Genomic DNA, 14,194 nt, shown 5'->3' with positions numbered 1-14,194 from the left:
AGCAATGGAAAATTACTGAGGTGCACGATACATAGAGAAAAAAAATAGAGTACAGCTAGAGAACATACTGAGAGTTCTCACAAGATAAATCGTTATAGTTGTTATAGTTGTGACATAGTTTAAGAAAAACAGTCTGGAAGAACAGGACACAGGGATAAAGAGCAACTGGGAGCCGCAGGTGTCCAGGATGGGCTACAGTTAAACTAACTGATAAGCAGGAGGACAGGAGGATTATTATGTCTCTGGTGCTAACGAACCAATTAAACTGGTATGAGCATCTACTGCGCATGCTTCAAAGGCTGCCAGAAGTGATGAAGATTGTTGGAAGAAGTAAATGACCCTCAGAGACCACCACAATTCTGTGCGCATGCAGGGAGCTTTCTGGAAAATTACGTAATCCACACGTAGCCTCATGAATATGTATGTATGCCCAGTGGCTATAAAAGGATGGCTTGTGTGGCAGTGGGGAGACACACGTTAGGAGGAGCTATCCCCCGTGTCTCCTGGCTCCGCGATAAAGAATACCTGCTTGTCAGCTTGAAAACTTTCTTGGCAAGTTTGTTCCTGGAGTTTTCTCCATATCAATACTATATCAATTCCCCAGGAATAAAAATTCAGGTAACAGAGCTCAGTACAGGGATCAATTTTATTTGATTACAAATTCAGCATTGCTTTTGTTAGATACACTGTTGAAATTGGAAAGAATGAAAAGATCTAAAGCCAACACACTGCATGTTTTCTTTCTGGGTTATTTCTTGTGGAACAGGTGTTGACTTCTTTCTCCCCCTTTCAGACCCAAAGGCAAGACCTAGTCAGGCTGCAAGACTCGTAATCCATTCATGTTCAATATCTGTCGTTACTGATTCTCCTGACAATGCACCAGGAGCAAATACAAGAAAGTTGGCTACTTCAAATAAAAGCTGAGTTGATGACTCCCCTCTGAGAATATCACATTTCTTGACTTACTCTATCTTGTAAATATATGAAAGAGGTGTTATTATTTCCTTCCTAAAACAGCATCATAAAGTTTTCCCGTCCTCTTGACTTGAATCTCTCCAAAGCCAGCTGCTTTGAGGAGCTTGCTGTACTCTGCTGCTGTTCGCTCTTTTCCTTCTGTCTGGACCAACATATTCATCGAATACAGTTGAGTTTCTAAAGGCCCACTTTTATCCTCATTCAGCAGTGATTCAACCAGCAGCACTCTACCGCCTAGTTGAATAAAGAGAAATAGAACACACACCGAGCTCTGAGAAGATGAGGTATTTTTCAGCTGAGTTACTAGGTCAGATCCTAACCTTTAGTTTCAGGAAGAAGCAGCCTCTATATTCAGTCTTATTTCAGCATCACAGAAGACAATGAAAACAAAAGCACTGAAGCATGCCTCTGCTCAGATACCTAAGTACTCATGCACCAAGTCTGAAGGGGGTGTTATGGCTGAGATGTAAATTTCCTATTCCCACAGCTGAAATCCGCAGAAGCTTACTGATTTTGCTGATAACCTGGCTGTGTAGGCACTGTTTTTAAATCTCTGAGGGTGCAATGTGATGCTTAATGGGATTTTTACTGTCATCTACACCTATTTAAACAATACCCCAAATCCCCAATCCTTACACCTAAATACCTTGAAAGAGAAGTCCCTGTAGAGAAGGAGACTAAAACTAGAAGCCCAAACTCTATTTGGCTCAGCTGCACATGGCAGCTTAGGAAAGCAGAAGACTAAACTAAGGAAATCCCTGCACTGAAACCCAAATTGAGCATAGAGACTGGCGTGCTTCTTGTTACTGATAGCCCGGAGTCTCTCTGCTTTTCAAGAGCTCACACCTACCAGGCTTGCAAGCTCTGTAGACCTTTGCCACCAGCTGCCTGCATTTGTCATCATCCCAATCATGCAATATCTTGGATAAAATATACAGTTCAGCTTCTGGAATTGGATCGTTAAAGAAGTCTCCTGTAAAGCGAGAATACATGTATTACACAAAAACCCTAAACCACAGCGGGCTAAGTTAAACAAGTATTTTCAGTTCTGCCCATTTCTGGAAACTCTGGACTTGCCATGTCCATCACTCACATCTGTGGCATTGCGTATTTTTTTCATTCAGTCTCAAGAAGGTCTAAAATGTTTAAAAGTAGCAGCTCTTCTTCAACCTTTGATGCATAGGAAAGCATTTGAGACTAAGTTTTATCCTGTGACAGCAATTCAGATTCATAAAGCTTTCAGAAGAGGAGACAGTTTCTCTCAGTTTCTATCATGGAAAAAAAGGAAAAAAAATCCCCTTTTCTAAGCAGATTTTCAAAGACCTTCAGTAACAACAGAAAAACATCATAAATCATTAAGAAAAAATACACCTCTCACCTCCTAGCACTACCTGCATCATCACACCTTTTCTTCAGTACCTCGTGTATTACATTCAGATTTTTCTCTCTGCACCTTACTTTGACATTTCTTCTCCCATTTCTTTGTACCACCGTCACACATAACATTTCCTGTGATCCTCTATCTTTGCTTTTATATACTCCCTCCCTTCCTCAAGGCTTCTTTCTGCTCTCTGAGCTTCAAGCAATATTGTCATTGCAACACTGTGAAGACTTTTGTAAACATTTAAAGTTAGATATCCCTACACTCATGTTCATCATAGATGGTGCAAAGACCATTGCTAAGACAAAGACTATGAACTGGGCGAGAAAAATGCAGACTAGCTCACTTACATTCAAAGCCTGACATCTCTTAGGACTTTAAAGCAATAAATCATTCCCAGAGAAGGAAAACCCCTTGCTCAGAGCAGGCCTGGCCTCCCACACATCTGCCAGGAGGTCTGTGCAGGAGAAAAGGGAGTGATAGGAAGATTTGTAACATGGTATGATAGTTTTTCAGAACTGCAGGACTTTTTTTTTATTCTTATTTTTGTGTTAAAATACCCTCATTCTGAAGAAATGAAATAGCGCTGTTCAGGAGTAAAAAGTCTCTGGGTTGCTGAATAACAGAGTTGTCTCTGATAGAAAGTAGCTGCAGATGCACAACTGGGACTGCCCTGTGGTAGGAATGAACTGCAGATCTGGGCTAGGGAGGCTGCAATATGGGACAGTGCTAACATAAGGGGCAATTGGAGACCTGACCCCCCAGTGTGGTACCTCTGAGCAGAGACAAGGGGCTCAGGAGCAACAGCTGTGACAACACTACACCACTGTCCACACCTACCTTCCTGGAAAGTGATACGATGCTCCTCAGGTGGAACAAATTGCTCTTTGGCCACTTGTATGACTTTTGGCAGGTCATAAATTGTGACCGTGGAATTTGGGTACAAAGAAACATACTCCCGGGCCAAAGCTCCTCCACCTCCTTTGGGAAGAAAGCAAAAAAAGGTCGGTGCTGACACAAAACCAACTTGCTCAGCAACTTCTCATGAAGTGATACAGACAATAGCACATTCAGTGCATTCAGCCTCATGGAAGCTGGCAAAATACATTTGCTCACCACATGTTGCCCAAAGGGAAGAGGAGGGACAGGAGAGGCCACTATCAGAAGACAGTTTAGAGGCTTTTAAAGAAGATCTAATGACACTCACCTCCCAGGTCACAGATCTTCTTGAAAGGGGAAAGATCAAATGCAACAAGTACATCCCTGCCACATACGCTCCATACCGAGTTCTGGCCAGCCATGAATTTCAGCATTTCTTCTTCTGATCTAGTAACGCAAACAGATGCGGCACAGGTAATTTACCATATCCTTGGAGATTCCTATTGTAGAAATGTTATTAGCAGTTTTAGTTAAACACTAATGTTTGGTTTTATTGACACAAAATACACTCTTTTGCCATATAAACTTACCTAGCAGAAGGGTACAGCTATGTATTCATGCATTTAAATATGGAATTAAGACTAGTGAAGTCCAACAGTATATTATGATGCTAATTCTCAGGCTTCCAAGGGATTTCATTCCCCCCCTTCAAATATTATTCTTTCTGTGCAAGAGACCTGTGATATGTTTTTCAGAATAAGAAATGATACACTTCTACCCAAAATATTAGACAATGTCCCAGTAATGGATACTGTTGAGAAAGGAAAATGCTGTGTGATGAGTTCTGATGAGTGGGATTTTCACATAATCATATTTAATTGTCCTGAGCCATAATTAAAAACATTAATTTTATCTACAATAATAATAATAATTTCTATAAATATCCTGATTACCTGTACATTGCTCCAAAAGGGTCTTTAGATGAAATGTGAAAAGCTCTTTCATACTGGTTTCTTCCTTCTCTAAAATAGCAACCAAAAAAGGTATGTGAGTGTGGATTTCTACTTCTTTTACCCCAAATACACCTTGGGGCTTCAGTTTCAGCTAGTTCATCACTGTGAAAGGTGCTTAACTTTGTACAGAATATATGCTAGCCTGTTTGTAATGGCTGTAAAGGCATCCTCATTTGCCACCCAAAAATATGCTGATGTATTTCTCAGCCTTCCACATAAGTGACTGTTTTTTTTCAAGGCCAGGCTGGATGAGGCTTTGAGCAACCTGGTCTAGTGAAAGGTGTCCCTGCCCATGGCAGGGGGTTGGAACTGATGATCCTTAAGGTCCCTTCCAAACCAAACCATTCTATGATTTATGGGAACATGTCTCAGATAAAGGCACAAGACTGGTGCAACCATCACCATGATACACACCATGTTTAATCATCTGTTGCACAGACTTGAACAAGAAGACTCCAGCCCCATATTAAACTACTCCTTTACATCTTTGCAGAAGCAGCCTTAGCCATCATTACCCATCATTTAATGTGATGTATTAAGAGACACCGTAATGTTCAAATGCTTTCCTCAAGGTCAAACACATAAAATCTGATTCCTGGGTCACCTCTACCAACAGAAAGAAAAGGTAAACAAAAACACACACAAATGGAAAACAAGAAAAAAAACGGAATACATATAGGCTGGATTACAAGCTGAAATGATCTGCTGGTTTTTATTTCTGGGAACCAACCAGCATCTTCATTGTGCCCCTCCCCAGAAACACACTACTCAGAGCAGCCACACAGATGCCACAAAGCAGTCTGCAACAGACAGCACACAACATTCCTCCTTACCTCACAGCATCAGCCAGGTAGTGCCAGCACAAGTAGACTGTATTGGAGTAATACATCATAATATGATACTGAGACTTGGGACTTGATTTTGTAAGGTAGATGTTGGAAATGTCTGTGTTTCTGTAGAGGGCTAATAGGTGAAATAAATATGTTTATTAACATGTATATACCACCTTGCCAAACCTACTGCACAGCATGGTATTTGTCACCAAGAGATGTCCACATGACCAAAGACACAACTACATTGCTTCTACAATCAATCTTTCCACTACAATGAGCAGTGGCTGAGGGCTGCTGAAATGTATGTTTCCTCGTTCAATTTGAGTAAGCAATACTTACCTATACTTACTCTAGCACCAAACATTTATTTCAAGAACAGCAAGAGGAATTCTTTATGAGTATCATTATTTACTGATAGAGCACACCAAAGGCAGAAGCCTATTTAAACAAGAAGCCCTTGCAGACAAGCATCTTTGCCAGTCAACAAGATCAGCAAGCAGGAGGCAAGTCCCCAAAACAGCATGCTAACTACACTTACTCCCTTCTCAGTTCACTAGGTTAGGACCTTCTACAGAGAGACTGAATGCCTAAAGAACTCGCAGAAATCTCCCCCTGCTTCCTCCAATACATCTGCAGTGGCATCACTCACCCATGGGACTGTCACACAAAAGGAATGTAAAAGATAGATCCTGTTCTCCTTAAACTCATTGAGCAACTACTGTAAGCCCTAAAACAGGGACAGACAACAAAAGTCAAAGCAGGGGATACAACTTGCAAGACTCTGGCCAGTCCTGACCAGCGGTCTGATGGTCTGAAATCCCTCCTGACCCCATGGACTCAACATTTCTGCTGCAAGGACAAACTTATATCACCTCTCAGTTCAGATCAGCAACCTAACTAAATACTTCACATGGTGGTAAAACCACAAAGACAAATAAAACATGTTTTTAAATCATGCCATTGTCCATCTACCCTGGCATTTTGTTTTAAGGTTCAAAATCATGCCCACACCTCAGAGTTTTCTTGAGACCACCTCTGCAGAGACCCTGAATATCTTCTCCAAGGTCCCTGAGGCTCTTCCACAAAGACATTTAGGGATATAAAGCACTTCACCTGGGCTCTACTTTACACCTTTATTTAATAATGCTGGCATTTGCTTCTTCTCTTTCAGTTGAAAAGGAGATGACATTTGCAAGTGATCCTCTTCTCCTTCCGCCAACTGTACTAAGATTAGATATCACCTCCCCCCACCTTGCCTCACTTGCCAAACCATCAGAGATTTAACTCTTATAGTTTCTTCCCCTTCTTCTGCTTTTATTACCTCCTTCTTGTGTCAGCTCTACTGCCAAGAGCTTCAACCCCACACAGGCATCCAGCAGTCTTTCCATCCCTGTGGTGCTGGTACCCAAGCGTGCAGCAATGGCATCCATGGACAGAGGCTCCCCTGACTCCAGCAAAAGATCAAACACCCCCAGCTCACAAGCAGTGAACATAACCTGGGGGAAAGGAAAGGTAGGAGTGAGGTGTCAGGTGAAAGCACAAAAGCCTACTGCATTTCTAAAGCTTCGTTGGAGAAAATATACACATAATAATATTTTTTCATGTAAAAAGCATATTTCATATAAACAAGACAAATGGTTAAACTGAAGTTTCTCTGAACACTGATAATACCATCAAGTGCTTGCAGTGCACCTTTTTTTCCCATTTCTTTTCCTTTTCTGGAAAAGCCAGCCAATGATTTTGGCTCACAAAGGTTCACATTGAGAGACCTGGTTTGGGTGTGAATGTTCCTGGCTCTTCCTTAGTTTCAGAGCACATACTCTCAAGACTTTCTTGCTTTTTGCCCCAAGAGCACAAGAGTTTTTTTCATGATTCATTTCTCCTCTCTTTACTGTCAGCTCTGGCTTTCAGGAGCTATAGGATGCAGCAGTATTTGCACAACCTGAAGAGTATTCTTTACCTTACCATGTTGGCAAGAGGTGTAGCAAGGGACAATAGGAAATGTAACTAAATAGTTATGAGGAAAAAATCTCCACTGCAGTGGATATTATAATTATATGTCCATATGCTCACCCACAGAAAGGCAAATGTCAGTAAACAATAAGGGAGGTGGAACTATTAGTACTACCTTTGTGCCTTAATCAAATGCTGTTTGGAAACACAGTCATTATACTAGAGTCTATCTTTCATGTGAAAAAAGGCAACACACAGAAGCTCTCAAGATCAGTTGCCTGCATAATATGATGCCTCCATACAGAAAACCATGGGAGAAGGACAGAAATTCTTTGAGAAGGTAGTTGAAAAATCTTGTTCTTTGCATGGCTAATAAAGAAGGAAAAAGGCAGTTCATGTTGGCTCTCTGTTTCTCAAACTCTGGAAATGAAAAGTGGGAAAAAAATCCCACCACCGAAGGAACCTTCTATATCTGAGGCAATCAGACAGCAAGCCCTCAGCTATAAAACCCTGTGTTTTTTTAAAGCCTCATTCAGAGAAGGTCTGCTCATCCAAGCCCCCAGAGGTCAGAGAGGTCTCAATAAATGTTAAGTCTATCCTGAGGGGTCAGGTCACTTTCAAATCTTTTTCTTTCTAAATTTCCTTCCTGCTAAGGGGAGTAGAGAGGATGCCTTCATATGAGCCAGTTTTCATTCCGAAGACTTACATTCAGCACCTAAAGTGAGAACCTTGAATATTTCTGTCTGCATACTGCTAGACATCTATCCAAGACTATTTCTTACCTTTGAGACTAAAAATCCACTGCTGTACTGCAAGATGTGTTGAGGATAGTCAAGGTCTTCTGTAGAACCCATCTTCTTTCTGGACTGAAGCACAGATTCTCTCTCCCTCTTAAATAAGCTTCTTTCTACTAGGCAGACAGCACACAAGTTGATCCACTTAATCTTCTCACTTCCAAGAAACATATTGGTTACAAAACAGATAGCTAAGTTATTGGGCTTCAGTGAGTCTTTCTACCAGGTCCATCTGTTTCTTTAGCTCTTCCATCATCAAATACAAGGCTAAAGAATCAGTGTGGATTAAAGCTTATGTTGTCAGTTCAGCAGTCAGTTAACATGCTGGTAACATTAGAAGCATATGAAGTCTTCTAACAAGCAAATCAGAAATCACTGCAGAACAGCATCAGGAACCTGAATTCAGTGCAGTGCACCAGGAGCTCATCAACCAAAGCAGAATCTTAACCAGGGCTTGCTCAGAAGCAGCTCTACTCTATCAGGGTGGCTTTTTGATGCTGGAAGACTTCCCAAGAATAGAAATCCTTACATACGTCAGTCAGCTGAATGGCATCACCCCAGAAGAAAGACAAAAATTTGGCAACAAAATTATTTACGTGAAAAGTGAACATTCCCAAGGGTATAGGAGTGAAGGAATATTAGCTCTTTTCAAAGAAGTTATGGCATATTCCTGGTCAAACCTGGCATCTCCCAGAGCCCTATTTCCACTCACCCCTCACCCAAGCATATGCACAGCACTTACCTTCACCATACTGAAAGAGAGACTTTTTCTGCCTCTGGCACCAGGTCATGTACTCAGGGCCTCTGACCTTACCTGCTCAAGGAAAATGACTGGCATAACTACTACATAGCAGGCAAGAGGAAATGATTGAGATCAGAGTCAACACAAGGAGCTGAAGGAGAAGAAAGCATCCCACCAGAGTTTGCCCCTGGAATAATTTCCACCCATGCGTGGAAAACCTGGGTGGGCTTCCCTGCAAGCTGTGTCCACAGAATGGATAAAGGAAACACAAGGGTGTAACCAGAAGGGAACTGAAACTTGCTGTGATGGGCACAGGTCCAGGTGTACTTAGAGCTGGCGGTACGGTACACCTATCCCCAAGTAGAGAAGCAGCCAGTCTGAAAAGAAACTTCAAGAGTTTGTTGTGCTTTGTTGCAGTGACTACTTCTGAATGTTCCATCCCTGGCAGTGTTAAAGGCCAGCTGGACTCAGCCTTGAGCAACCTGGTCTAGTGTGAGGCATACCTGCCCGTGGCGGGGGGGGGCGGAACTAGATGATCTTCAGGTCTTTTCCAACCCTAACTATTCTATGATGATCACTGAGGTGAAGTCTACAAGGAAATCTGCTCTTGTTTTTCCATATTTTGCCAGTCTCTCACATAACGGCTTACAAAGCAATGCTTGCTGATAGCAGCACCACAGTAGGGGTGTCCTACTTGTGTTTTGCCATGTTTTGCCAGAGCAGCGTGCTGAGGGATGACAAAATGTTCTGCATTTTTCAGCTGGCTGCCACATTCTTCTTCCCCTTCTCTGCAAAACTAAGCAGGGGCACGCAGAATGTCCTTGGGAACAAACTATAACATGACTGACAAGTGCAAGATGCGACATGGATTTCAACTTCAAGCAGAATATACCTCATGGGTTTTCATCTTAAAATTTAAACTCTGGATTACTTTCCTGAAACCTCTCTGCCCCACTGTCCACTCCTTTGGCTTGTAAATGCCTGCCATTTTGCCTTTTGGGGCTGAAACTGTAACTCTTGGGTGAGAAAAGATGCTCTCCACCAAGTAAAGACTCATGGTTTTTATATCACACATTTAGCAACCCTTCAGCAACAACATTAAATGAGACATGACAGGTAATAACATGGGTCGCAGAATGTTACAAACCAGCATTTTCTTCAGTGGAAGCTTTCTCCATGCTTCAGTGATTAAGTTAATGGGCAATACAGTGATCAACATGCAGCTCAGCATTTTGTGTACATTAGCTTGGTGTATGTTTAAAGACTGCACTTTACAGTTTTGTCCCAACACAACATTTTAGTGTTCCCTTCCTTTCCTAGGAAGGAGGGTTGCATTTATACACTGCTGCTGCAGGTTACTTCTGTGCTTCTCTTTCAAAGCTGCCCCATTTTAGAAGAAACAGGCCAGTCTAATGTTTTCCACTTGTTCTTTCTGACCATTTTGTGTATGCAGTGAAGCTTTATCAACTGAAAGATTTCACTGCATAATCCTTCTGTGAAACTGTATTTTCCATTCAGATCCTTACATTTTAGCCAGAAATGCAGTCCTGCATTTATTTTAGCCAGTAGTGAAATATCAACTTACTTTAAGAGTTAGTTGTTGAAGTCAGCTAAGAGGTTCCCAAAATTTATCAGCCTTTTCCACCTCTGGAAACTGTAAGGGTTCCCCAGGCTCTAACACCACAGGCTCTCCTGTGTTACCAGGTCCAAACACACAAATGTTAGGGCAAACGCCAGCCTGTAGGAACACTTAGACCTCCTCAGCCTGGCCAACAGCACCTGTAAATATAGTGCTACAGTCCTGCTAGTGCACCAGACTTCACTGTTCAGTATAGGTTAGACACTGATATTGTTTAAATTGTACTGTAGAGGCTGGAGATCACAATACTCCTCTCTTGCCAGAGTGACTGAGGCTGTGCAGCTTGCATATAACAAGACATGGTTCTCTGAAGGAAAGGCCTGAACAACAGGTTTCAAGAACACAGTTATATTCATAATGGACATCTTTCCCTGCTATCCTGCCTACCTAGTATTGAGGAAAAAACTGGTGCAATTTTGCCTAAGCATAAAGATTTCCCATTCCTGGGATGGTAATGACTACTCAGATCCAGTCCATTATGCACACTGGAGGTAAATGCTCACCACAATGAAGTAATACATTTCTCTTCCATTGAGCTAAACAAAACAACTCTAGGCAAAGCGAGCTGCTGCTCACCAGCTTACAGACCACTTTCCTCAAATGACTTGGCCATAGATCAGCAATCAGATATTACAGTGACATTTAGCACAGCTGCATTAAAGATTCACAAGTACAAAAATGGTCAACCCTTGATTCTTGTAGCTTTGACTAAATAACAGGCAGTTATGTTCACAACTGTAGATTAGAATGTCCTAAGGGGCCATAAATTCACTTCACTTAATGCAAAGCTACCGGGTACAAGAGGCTCTGTTAATAAAATGGCCACAGGGTTAATTAAACCCACCTGAAGTACCTTTCAATTATGACTAAATCCGTCTGTTGAGGACACATAGAGGTAATCATCTAATGGGATTACTACTGGTAATGCAATGTAGGAGAGGAGGGTTGTAGATAATCCACATCAGACTGATGCAAAGCCACACACACTGTGTTGCTGTTCCCAAGTAAATTGTTAGTGAGGCTTAAAGTCTAAGCTCTTTTTAATCTACAAATGCATTCATGAAGACAAAATTGCAATGGCTTGCTTTCTCTAAAAACCTCATCAAGCTTTTTTGAGCAATCTTGCACTAAGGTTTCTCTAAAACTTATCATCGCAGTGCTTAGACGATGTGCAGGTTAAAGCTGTACTTTGCCTTAATGGTTCTATTTTGGTGATTAATTTTTCTTTGCCTAAATGACTCACTACAGAAAAATACTGTACAAGAAATAATTATGTCATTTTTGTATAACACCTGAAAGCAAGAAATTCTCTATGGACAAAGCAGATTTAGTAAAACTAAAGTGTCTGCCAGTGAGAAATGGAAGATGACACTTTTTTTCACATATGAAACCTTCTTTACAAGCAACAAGAACAAATCTCAGGGACGTGACTATGATAAGGAGTAATACTAATACGGAAACAACTGTGCCTTGCTATCATTGCTAAAAGCCTCTAAATATTCCTGGAAGTGTAGTAGGATAATACAGTTTGTGCCACCACTGACCCCCATCCCTTCTCTTTTTTAAGAACCCTAAAAAGCTAAGATATTCAGTATCACACTTTTCTTTGAAATATAACATCCAGTTCTAAAACAAAATGTTCCTTTTCCTCTTTGTAACTTGTAATTCTTCTCATGTTTTACAACAGATGCCTTACCCTATTAACATGACATCCTTCTGTCAATTTTTGACACCAATTTTATTTTTTCCTTGTTTATATCACATATATTACTGACAAACATTTGGAGTGGGCAGGAAATCCTGTACACCCAGGTCACTCTTGAAGCAAGCCTTCCCTTCTCCTCAGTTTTTCTTATCGTAACAACTGACTGAGAATGCCCTCATCCAAAATCTACCACAAGCAATCCAGAGTAATTCTTGGTTTAACTTTCTGGCCTGCAAATAATTGCTCAACAAATAATTCAACCAAATATTCATTGAGATCTCTGTCAGAGGAAAGTCCCAGCAGGGAAGAAGCGTACACTCCCTGAGGACAGACAAGCTCACTAGCTAAGAATGGCAGAGCCCAAAACTCTAGAGAGAAATGCAAAAACCAAGATAGGCAGCAGCTGAGGCAGGCTCTCATGTCAGAAATTACTTGTATTCTGTCAAGCATCATTAAGGCAGTTAGTGGACATGCAACTGACTTGCACAGACCATTTTACAATTGCTAATCTGATAATACACTCATCTATTTCTTCAAAGAGTTTCAAAAACAAGGGTTTTCACAGCTTGGCATGGGCAAGCATCCCTGAAGTCTTTACCTTGTGACTCACCTGAAACATTTTTATAAAGTCTTATGCCGTTTGCAACTATGGTAGTTTCCACTGAGGTAATTTCCTTCATAGAAGCTAGCACAGGGCTATGTTTTGGATTTGTGCTGGAAACAGTGCTGATATCACAGGAATATTATTGTTACTGCTCAGCAGTGCCTACACAGAGTCAAAGCCTGCTCCGCTCCTCACCCCACCAGCGTGTAGGCAGAGGGTGCACAAGGAGCTGGGAGGGGGCACAGCCGGGACAGATGACCCCAACTGACCCAAGGGATATTCCATAATATATGGCATCATGCTCAGCATGTACAGCTGGGGAAAGAAGGAAGGGGAGGATGTTCAGAGTGACAGCATTTGTTGTCCCAAATAACTGTTACATGTGATGGAGCCCTGCTTTCCTGAGGATGACTGGACACCAGCCTGCCCATGGGAAGCACTGAATCAATTCCTTATTTTGCTTTGCTTGTGTGCAGCTTTCACTTTATCTGTTAAACTGTCTTTATCTCAGCCCATGGGTTTTCCCACTTTGTCGTGGTTTAAACCCAGTCAGGTAGCTTGTTCACTCACTCCCAGTGAGTGGTGCCGAGCTGACAACAATCGAGGTCCGTGTCCATCTCCCCCCCCCGCCTCCCCGCACCGGGGCTCTCTCCTTCCCCGCTCCCGGAGGAACGGGGAGGAGGATCGGGAGAGTGCAACTCCTACGGGTTGAGACAAAAACAGTCCAGCAACAAATCACCACCGCTACTATCAGCTAAAACAATGATAAGGGAAAATAACAAGGGAAAAGAATACGATACCACCGGCCAAGAAAACGAGTTCCACCCGGAAGCCCCTGTCCTTCCGGGTAACTCCCAGTTACCCCTCACCCCGGGCATGACGTGCTGTGGTATGGAATACCTCCCCGGCTAGCCCGGGTCAGGCGCCCCGTCTCTGCTTCCTCACAGCCTCCCCTCCTCCCTGGCAGAGCATGAGCCTCACAAAGTCCTTGGCCAAACCAAAATATCCTTGTTATCAGCTCTGTTCCCGAGCTGAAAGTCAAAACACTGCACTGCACCAGTTAACACAAAGGAAAAACATGACTGCTACTGCGGAACCCAGGACACACTTTTACTTTTCTGGTTCTCTCCTCCATTCCACCAGGGAAGGAAGGAAAGGCAGCGGAGGAAATGAGAAAGCGGTTCTGGTGGTTCACAGTGCACATGCAACTAGATTAAATATCAATGAGAAAACAATTCTGATCAGTTTTGACTCTTCAAAAGGTTTATAACCTACTACTATGACAAAGCATTTGTTTGAGCTAATCTGTGAGATTTTTTGTGAGGCATGAAGCAATGTGTTCAGAGGATACAGCAGGTGAGGGGGAAAGAGATCAGATTATTTTCTGTGCTGTAATTGAAGAAAGGATGGTGATGCGTACTACTTCAAAGAAGCCTCAAGAGCCCGTTATAAGCAAAAAAAAAAAAAAAAAAAGCAAAAACCCAACAACAACAACAAAAAAAAAAAAAAAAAAAAAAAAAATCAAGCCAAACAAAAAAAAACAAGGGTACACTTGCCTTTAACAGTAATAATACTTACATGTGTAGGAATGTAAGATGCTAGAGGAATCCATGCTGCGGACCCAGTTCTGAAGGATCACCCGCAACTAGACTGCTGCTTTGTACAAACACTAGCAA

At 42.0% G+C, this 14,194-nt stretch overlaps 1 protein-coding gene across 1 annotated transcript; it reads right to left on the bottom strand.

The window, feature by feature from the left end:
* Positions 1 to 628: 628 nt before the first annotated feature.
* ASMT (acetylserotonin O-methyltransferase) lies at positions 629 to 9,108 on the bottom strand. The gene is made up of 8 exons (XM_062628662.1): positions 7,817 to 9,108; positions 6,403 to 6,577; positions 5,082 to 5,211; positions 4,189 to 4,257; positions 3,564 to 3,682; positions 3,197 to 3,337; positions 1,826 to 1,948; positions 629 to 1,209 (listed from the first exon to the last, which is right to left on the bottom strand). The coding sequence occupies exons 1-8, from the start codon at positions 7,997 to 7,999 to the stop codon at positions 998 to 1,000; spliced, it is 1,152 nt and encodes a 383-aa protein (XP_062484646.1). The 5' UTR covers positions 8,000 to 9,108; the 3' UTR covers positions 629 to 997.
* Between the last annotated feature and the right edge of the window lie 5,086 nt (positions 9,109 to 14,194).

This window comes from Pezoporus occidentalis, unplaced genomic scaffold (assembly GCF_034315485.1).
Source record: "Pezoporus occidentalis ecotype Australia unplaced genomic scaffold, CSIRO_AGI_Poc_V1 ctg32, whole genome shotgun sequence".
In the NCBI taxonomy this organism is placed as follows: domain Eukaryota; kingdom Metazoa; phylum Chordata; class Aves; order Psittaciformes; family Psittacidae; genus Pezoporus; species Pezoporus occidentalis.
The sequence above is the reverse complement of the archived record's forward strand: the minus strand, read 5'-3'. Positions and strand labels throughout refer to the sequence as shown.